This window comes from Alosa alosa, chromosome 18 (genome assembly GCF_017589495.1).
Source record: "Alosa alosa isolate M-15738 ecotype Scorff River chromosome 18, AALO_Geno_1.1, whole genome shotgun sequence".
NCBI lineage: Eukaryota > Metazoa > Chordata > Actinopteri > Clupeiformes > Clupeidae > Alosa > Alosa alosa.
Window position 1 is genome coordinate 17,209,980 of NC_063206.1, and position 10,000 is coordinate 17,219,979.

A 10,000-nucleotide genomic window follows, 5' to 3' on the forward strand; every position below is an offset into this window, starting at 1 on the left:
CAGTTTCTGGACAGGAAAAAAGGGTTCCTCATGAGCCCGTCACAAGGCGTCACTAAACCCTGGCATCCATACTCTATACATTGGGAAAAATACCTTCATTAAGTGTAAGATGTTCTTATCAAAGAAAAAAAAAAAACAATGGTGCCTTTTCTGTTACAAAGAATCCTTTTGCTGTCCTTTGCTGTCAGTTCTTCACCTCAGAAAGGTACTGTAAAATTTAAATCACATCAAGCAATATTTTGTCAGAGGATTTTAAAAACAGTTGTTGAGGGTTATTTTAATGGAACCAAACCACTCACTTATCATAACATTTCAGTTACTCATGTGAGTCTCTAACATTTGAGTTCCTCTCATATGGGGAGAATATGAGAGACGGGTAATACATAATAAAAACTGATGAAAAACTAGAATTCCTCACTAGAACTCAGTCAAAATAGATTGCTTTAAATAAGCTTTGGACTTTCAAGCGAGGGCTTGATTACCTAATGTCATAAGAATGGGGATAGGCTCATATTTTTCCAATCATTCTTCAAAGCGCAATGGCTGAATTTAGGCTGCATCTGTGGTCAGTTACAATGATGTTTTGGGTTGAGGCTGTTGGCGCTGGACACAGTTATGGTGTTCTTTCTGCTCCAGCACAATACTGTGATGTCTGGACTTATGGGATTCACTCAAAATATCCCCTAAAATAGCCCTGAGGGGCAATGAGCTGGTGACCAAACACATCAAGCCTCTACTGAATGTTGGAAGCCCTTCCAGAGTCATGTGTTTTTCTCTAAGGCACAGCAAGAACTACTCTTATCTTTGAGCAAGAGGCATACTGATACTACCAGTTTACATTCAAATAGAAATTCAAGTTACAGTGGTGTGTCAACAAACCAGTACACTGTTATTGTGTCAATGTAACATAAAACTTAAAAGTGACTGCTCTGCCTGGCTACACGTGTATGCACTGTCCAGCCCACAGTGCAGAGAGGTTTTCCATTTTATCAGTGTGTAAATCAAGCCCACTGACCTTTGCAAAAGACCTTTGCAAAGCTAGCGTGAGGCTGTACTAGTTCAGCGAATGGAAGTAAGCTGATAAAAGCAGCTAATTCTACGTTTGAATGATTCTGGGAAAAAAGGGCTTGAGGCTGATTGATGGGTAGGAAAATGTACAAATCCAAAGGAACAGAACACAAGGAGACAGTACACTGGGGGAACAGTTAAAGATCAAGGAAAGTACCTGTAGATGACTCCATTCTGGTGCAGGAACATGAGTGCTGACGTGACCTCGGCAGCGTAGAACCGAGAGCGTGGCTCGTCAAACTTCCTGGAACGTTGGATTTGGAACATCAGATCTCCTCCGTTCACATACTCCATGACGAAGAAGAGACGGTCCTGGGGAGAGAACACAGAGGGAACAGCGCTGAGTGGAATCAGATGACTGGAGACGTTGCACTGTTCGGATTCAAATGAGAATTTCACTGCATTTTCCCAAACAAACATAAATTTATTTATACACATTATATTTATACTGCGTTTGAACACTCACTCAAGTGAAACTAAAGTATAAGCCTTGCAGAACACTACAAGATACCTCATGTTCTAGAATATTTGTATTAAGTCAGTCCGAAACATAAATAACAAAGCGGCGACCCCATATGACTAGCACAGAGACGCTTCCAGTAAACACACTGAACTAAAAATGCAGTAAATTGAGGATGTGAACCTTTCCCTCCCATCCTCCCATACAATATACAATCAAGAAGAAAAATGGGTTCAGTATAGGCGTGGATGCTGCATGATGATCCACACTGTCACACTTACACACACACACACACAAACAAACACACACACACACACACACACACACACATACAGTACGTACACACTGTATTCACAAACAAAATTGTGTATGCACTTACAGTAGACTTGCATCCGTGCACACACGCACACACACACACACACACACACACACACACACACACACACACACACACACACACACACTGTATCTACATCACCCTTCACCTCCCCACTTCCCGACCCTAGAATTTCTTCCTTCGATACACTCTCATCTTACTGGGAGCGAGCCCCCTTTCCTGCGTCTCCCTCTACTCCAGCGTCGGAAACCAGCGGGAACGGTATTCTATAGGATATAAAAGGGCTTTATATAAACCGGGAGAAGCCATTGCTACCCCGGTGCCCATTGTTTCAGACGGCCATCTCCCGCAAAGGTCCACTGACACACTGGACTTTATCATAATAATGCCCCCCTCCGGAGGGCTTCCCAGAGGCAGGGAGTGGAGCCGCGAGATACAAAACACCGGGCACGGTCAAACGGCCATTGTGAGCCCTGCCCGTCTTTGAGCAGCAGGCCTGGAGGAAAAACACCAAGGGGGTCAGGATCTAGGAAGGAACCTGGTCTGAGCGACTTATCTCGAACACTCAGTAAAACAGCTTGATTGCAAAGGAGGGGGGCTGAAGTGTTTTTAATTGATGTGTGTGTGTGTGTGTGTGTGTGTGTGTGTGTGTGTGTGTGTGTGTGTGTGTGTGTGTGTGTGTGTGTGTGTTTATGTGTGTGTGTGTGTGTGTGTGTGTGTGTGTGTGTGTGTGTGTGTGTACAGTATGTGTGCGGTGTGTGTTTATGTGTGTGTGTGTTTATGTGTGTGCGTGTTTGTGTGTTTGTGTGTGTGTGTGTATACATGTGTGTATGTATTTGGCATCTTTTCAGCACCCACTTATTTTCCAGCAGGTAATTGGCATGATTCTGCTGACTCTAACTCTGATCTGATAGTGTGGCTGTGTTGCTCTTGGTAGAGGCCATGGGAGAGGTTGACTTCTGCCAAAAAGGCTACATTTTAACTCAGTTTGTTTAAGGGGCGCTCCACAATGCCTATTGTCTCAAAGCCATCAATGCCACTACACTGCTGGTGGCAGCAAATGTGTCCAATTCTGTTATAATTCTGCAGCAAGGTTGAAACTAGGTGGGTTTACATGGACACTTCTAATTTGATTAGAATCGTAATAACGGCTCAATCGGAAATAAAAATGAATTGGGGTGTAACAATATGCTCAACTCACAATTCGGTGCAATTCACAATACTGTTTTTTCACAATTTTCTTTTAACAGAATAAGCTGCAGACACATTTTGACTGAAAAATATTCCTTTATTTATATAAACTGAGAGGAACACAAGGTCTGAACTCATTGCCACCTAAGTGTCACAGGTAATGCGTATTCTGTCTTATCGCTCTGATGAGGTTGTTTTAAATTAGAATTTTTTGACCAATCTGTCCAATCTGTAATTTTACTATTATTACCAATCATCGTACTGACGTCTGAAGTCGAATAAGTGAAATGAAAAGCAGATTACACTCTATTCTGTTCAAAAAATGCCTTATGATTATTTTTTCTCTAAACAGGTTGTAATCTTTACATATTTGTATCAATTTTTAGCCAAACGCCAGAATCGGAAAATAAAACTGCCGACTTAATTAGGCTTAATTGGAATGAAAAGGATGTTGTATTCCATTCTTATTACGATTGAAGAGCCATGTATGAGATCAATCGTGTTGCCCGACGTAACTTAGCAACAGGTCTGTCATTTTGACGAATCAAAGTGGTAAAATAAAGAGTAAATCATGATCAACCCTGGTTTTGTACTGTTGGCAGTTGGCCTATATGCATAATAATGTATATGCTTAATCGATGAGAGAACATCAGCCACAAGCACAGCCACCTACTGTCTGCGTACGTGCTCTGGCAGCATAGGCTGATGGACATGAGACTGCGGAGGTGGGTGGAGGCACAGGGTGGGCTGCTGGGCCATGGCAGCAGGACGCCCTATGGTGCCATACCATGAAAACCATGCCCCCTGCCCCAATGACACGGAGGAAGCGCCGCAACTTACATAACTGTCCGGGAGTCCACCTCAGAATGTCTCTCTCTCTCTCTCTCTCTCTCTCTCTCTCTGTCTTTCTCTCTGTCTTTCTCTCTCTAAAAGGGAATTTAAACAGGATGTTGAAATAGTTTGTTTAAATGTGGCCAGAGTCAGTGCAAGGCCCACCCAATCGAAGGCGAATAAACATTTCCTGCTTCTAATTAGAAATGTACAGATACTGGCGTCTCACTGACGAAGCCCTGAAAGGAGCCTGATCACCTGATAACCACCAAGACCCAACACACTGGAATGTGTGTGTGTGTGTGTGTGTGTGTGTGTGTGTGTGTGTGTGTGTGTGTGTGTGTGTGTGTGGTCGGCTCATTGCAGGTCGCTATATGTGGATCTAGTATGAACTTGCCCATTATGTAACATATAAGAAACACATGCACAGACACATGTATATATGCTCAACACCCACACCCACACACACACACACAGGTGGGCACAGACAGGGCAAAGGCAGTGTACTGTATTTAAAGTGACTGCCTTTTAAAGCAAGCCTGCTCCCCAGCGTGTTCAAAAAGGTCCAGAGCTCCCTCCTTAAGGTGGAGGTAAGATTTCACTCAGCTCTGCCAAACACAATGAATGCTGAAAGCAGAGATCTCTCTCTCTTTCTCTCTGTACCTCTCTCTCACACTCACACAGATACAAATTCTCCACCTTATTATCTCTCTCTCTCTTTTTTTATACTCTCAAATTCTCTATCATATTCCACCTTTCACTCTGGTCTCTGTTTTGGTCACACACACAAACAAATTCTCTCTCTCTCTCTCTCTCTCTCTCTCTCTCTCTCTCTCTCTCTCACACACACACACACACACACACACACACACACACAGAGCCACTTTCACTCTCTCGCTCTCTCCTCCTTGCTGTGCCAGGTTATATTAATGGCCGATTTCTCAGATGGGCTGAAGCAATTACTGACCTGTGGTGTTCTCAGCGTGGGCCGATCTGCTTTGCGCAGGCAGCAGGCTTTGTGATGCTGATAGTAGCAGGAAATGATTATAATTTCAGTACAGAGCGTATTGTGTGTGGGCCTGGACGCGGCTCAAGAATGTTTATCCTTAAACCCCGAGCAGTGACCTGACCCCTCCACACACACACACACACACACACACACACAGACACACACACACAGAGACACACACACACACACACACTAGACACACTAGACACACCACACACATGCACGCACGCACGCACGCACGCACGCACACAAAACTCAAATGACCATAGAGAAGTGATACACAAACACATACATATTCAAGCGAGAAGCACTCAAACACACACACATAAGACAGATCTAATTCTTCTGCTGTCAAACACACAGATACACACACACACACACACACACAAAAATGCACAGTCTTCCTGTAACTCAGACACAGAGGCTCTCCCACTCTATGCTTTGATATATATATCCCCTCTTTTTCTCTCTGACATACATACACACGGTGTGTGCTTTCACTGTGTGTACAGTATAGGTGTCCATGTGTGTTTGTAGGTGCATGTGTTGATGTTGATGAGACAGCTAACTTTGCATACCTTACGTACTTTACACTTTCTAAGAACACTTTCTAGAACCCTTTTTCTTGTCCTTGACATAACACTAACACACACACACACACACACACACACACACACACACACACACACACACACAGAGTAATTAATAAAGACAGAGAGAGAGAGTAATTAATAAAGTCCTGGCAGTGTTTAAAGTACAGAGTGTTCTGATGGGTGCACTCAAACTGATAAATAAACAAGGCTCCATAAAGAATGACAAACCTCATTGTCAAGTCATACACAGTCTGGTTTGTAACTAGCAATGAGGCATAGGTGAATCAGTGCACCTAATTGCATGCCCTAGATCCTTGTATGAAGTATCAAAATACTTGCTGTTTTAACCGCTCACCCCTACACACACAAACAAGATAAAACTTCCCTCCTTCAACATCTGTTGGTAAGGAGCAGTGCCGTTTAAGTAAATGGTTTGTGAATAAACAATACAAATGCAGATGTAACAATACAAATGCCATCCAATGGATTTATGCCTCTAGATTTTCACACAAAAATGTTGTAACATACAGCACTTTTCAACGGGTTCTTACTTGTTCAAGTAGTGCAACCATGTTATCTATGTGGACCCCTTCGGGGAACTGATAACCCTCCATCGGTCTGTTTTTTCTCTAAAGGGCTGAGTGCGGGGATTGGGGATTGTCTAAAAGTTGTTCTGAATGCCCCTGAAGTTCTTTGCATCCTTCACCAGTCACCATTAACACATTGGAAACAAAACAAAAGGTAAGACTTTATTTTAAGGTTCACATGTTAGCCACCAATACATACCTAATTAATACCTGTATTAGTGACTTGTAAGGCATGTGTTAGGCAACATTAACCATTTGTTAGGTGTGTATTCACAAATTTCTTGTTCATGACGAATTAGGCCTTTATTATTGATATAATCTTAATAATGACCTTGTAAGCCTTGATCTCTACATACTAATTAGTAGTAAGTACCAAAATAGAATATGCATAACCTACTTGTTTACTGTCTGAATAAATCCCAAATAGTAGGAGAACAGTTGTAGAATAAGCAAGTGTATGGCTCAACCTCATTGCTGCATTTCACTGCCCAGGTTGCTGTGTGAAATAGCACTTAATAACTGGGAGACACAGAGGCTCTCCCACTCTATGCTTTGATATATATATCCCCTCTTTTTCTCTCTGACATACATACACACGGTGTGTGCTTTCACTGTGTGTACAGTATAGGTGTCCATGTGTGTTTGTAGGTGCATGTGTTGATGTTGATGAGACAGCTAACTTTGCATACCTTACGTACTTTACACTTTCTAAGAACACTTTCTAGAACCCTTTTTCTTGTCCTTGACATAACACTAACACACACACACACACACACACACACACACACACACACACACACAGAGTAATTAATAAAGACAGAGAGAGAGAGTGATTAATAAAGTCCTGGCAGTGTTTAAAGTACAGAGTGTTCTGATGGGTGCACTCAAACTGATAAATAAACAAGGCTCCATAAAGAATGACAAACCTCATTGTCAAGTCATACACAGTCTGGTTTGTAACTAGCAATGAGGCATAGGTGAATCAGTGCACCTAATTGCATGCCCTAGATCCTTGTATGAAGTATCAAAATACTTGCTGTTTTAACCGCTCACCCCTACACACACAAACAAGATAAAACTTCCCTCCTTCAACATCTGTTGGTAAGGAGCAGTGCCGTTTAAGTAAATGGTTTGTGAATAAACAATACAAATGCAGATGTAACAATACAAATGCCATCCAATGGATTTATGCCTCTAGATATTCACACAAAAATGTTGTAACATACAGCACTTTTCAACGGGTTCTTACTTGTTCAAGTAGTGCAACCATGTTATCTATGTGGACCCCTTCGGGGAACTGATAACCCTCCATCGGTCTGTTTTTTCTCTAAAGGGCTGAGTGCGGGGATTGGGGATTGTCTAAAAGTTGTTCTGAATGCCCCTGAAGTTCTTTGCATCCTTCACCAGTCACCATTAACACATTGGAAACAAAACAAAAGGTAAGACTTTATTTTAAGGTTCACATGTTAGCCACCAATACATACCTAATTAATACCTGTATTAGTGACTTGTAAGGCATGTGTTAGGCAACATTAACCATTTGTTAGGTGTGTATTCACAAATTTCTTGTTCATGACCTTTAGGCCTTTATTATTGATATAATCTTAATAATGACCTTGTAAGCCTTGATCTCTACATACTAATTAGTAGTAAGTACCAAAATAGAATATGCATAACCTACTTGTTTACTGTCTGAATAAATCCCAAATAGTAGGAGAACAGTTGTAGAATAAGCAAGTGTATGGCTCAACCTCATTGCTGCATTTCACTGCCCAGGTTGCTGTGTGAAATAGCACTTAATAACTGGGAGATTGGCTCCCATTCTAAAGTGGAAACTGGTTCCTTGGTATCAAGCACATTATCATCAATAATACCTCTGCAGAATGTACTTATTAGTCATGAATTGGTTCCATATTCTAAAGTCAGGCATTATTATTATTAAGAATTATATGATGGGAACAGTCTAGACTATAACTCCTGGTCAATACAGACATTCTTTACCCTTAATACATTGCTAGTGCATACATTGTTCATTCAAAATATGGTCCCTGTTCTAAAGTAGAGGCTGGGAGGGTGTTAACAATAGAAAAGAAGATGAGAAAAGTGACAGTTTCAAAGAAGACCACCACAGATGTGTTGAATGAAAATTCTTTTGCCCTTTTTATTTGTTTAAAAGACGTGTTTTTATCCTGTCAGTTCTAGTTAAAACTAGCTTTTGCTAGTCTTTTTGTGCTTTGTGAGCTCATTGAGAGTACAATGTAACATGTTTACAGAACTTGTTGAATAAACATTGTCAGTGCTGTCACTTTTCTCATCTTCTTTTCTATTGTTAACACCCTCCCAGCTAGAACAGGAAATTTGTGAATACACACCTAACAAATGGTTAATGTTGCCTAACACATGCCTTACAAGTCACTAATACAGGTATTAATTAGGTATGTATTGGTGGCTAACATGTGAACCTTAAAATAAAGTGTTACCAAACACTTGTAGAAATTACGCTGGAGGGTAGTGTTAGGAGTGGCCCATCATTAATCATACCTGTACAGGACGCCACAGAAATATTTCCTAGATTATGAAAAATGCATTTTTGATCTTTGACTTGACTTGATTGTCTTGGCATGTTTCTACAGATGAAAGCAGCTGTTTTAACTGATGTTTCTTGAGTAATTCCTGTCAATTTAGAGGTTAGACTTACAAACACTTACACAAACCAGACCTCATCTGGCGTTTTTCAAAATAAGACAAGGTTTCATGCACTTTGATCACAGCCTGATAATTTCCAGATTGATTTGTGTGCCTAGATGAATATGGATGTTTTTTTGTGTGTGCGTGGCAAATTGCAATTGCAGAAATTGCCAAACATTGTTCGTGATCTGTCTTCACTCTCTTCTGTAGACACTAAATCAACATTTAAAAATGTCTGTTATTTTGTGTAAGATGTTTTTATTATGCCATATCGAGTTCCTACCAGGTCAAGGAAAAACAATTTGATGAAATCCATCATGATCATTGGTATATCTTTGTGTTCTGTGTTCCAAAACTCCCAAACTATTATAGCAAGACAATGAGCATCTCTTTCACATTGGGTGTTACACAATCACAAAATCCTGCATCTGAACACACACACAGTTATCTTCTACTGACAGCAATGTCTTTCCTGTCCGAATATTGTCAGACAGACAATGTGTACATTGCGTGGACACTGAGTCGCACTGAATTACGTAACAGTGTTACACAACGGGATGCTGTTGTATTCACCTCCTGTGTATGAAGTAATGTTTAGCACATTAAATATGTGTCAACATAGAGATAAATATAGAGATTCACCACTACCCTCTATAAAAACATACTACCTCAAACACCCCACACACACACACACACACACATACACAATGAATTGCATTCAGAAAGTACTCCGACTTGCATAAGGACCATCAGTGGACCTGAGGCTGGTGGTTATCCCCTGAGATGTTTAATTGAGTTCAATTTAAGGCTCTGGCTTGACCACTCAATGTCCTGCATTGTATTGGTTGTGTGCTTATTGGTTATTGGCCTATTGGAATGTGAACCTTCAACCCAGACTGAAGTCCTGAGCATGCCACAGCAAAGAGCCTATAGGAACGTCACATACTGTATTACCAACCGTCACGTACTGTATGTCCAACCTCTTACGTGTATGTGTCACTTAATATTAATTTCTATACAAACCAAGACAGCGGATTCCTAAAGAAACACAAGCACCCACACCATGAGTTTATCTAAATTAGCTATGTACCAAAAATTACATTTTACCGTGGCTCAAAGAGCTGCAAACAGTGTTGTAAGGCTGAGTGTACAAATCCGTTTGGAGCTCCAATGGAATTTTGAATTGCGACGACGAGAATTCACAGGCTAACCGTTGATGTGCAGTGAGAAAGGTTG

General features: G+C 41.1%; 1 protein-coding gene across 1 annotated transcript in view; it reads right to left on the reverse strand.

The window, feature by feature from the left end:
• prkceb (protein kinase C, epsilon b) overlaps nucleotides 1-10,000 on the reverse strand; it is a 113,441-nt gene that overhangs the window by 17,687 nt on the left and 85,754 nt on the right. The window contains exon 11 of the mRNA XM_048270524.1: nucleotides 1,226-1,380. Coding sequence (XP_048126481.1) covers nucleotides 1,226-1,380 — 155 coding nt within the window. The remainder of the gene's footprint in view (nucleotides 1-1,225; nucleotides 1,381-10,000) is intronic.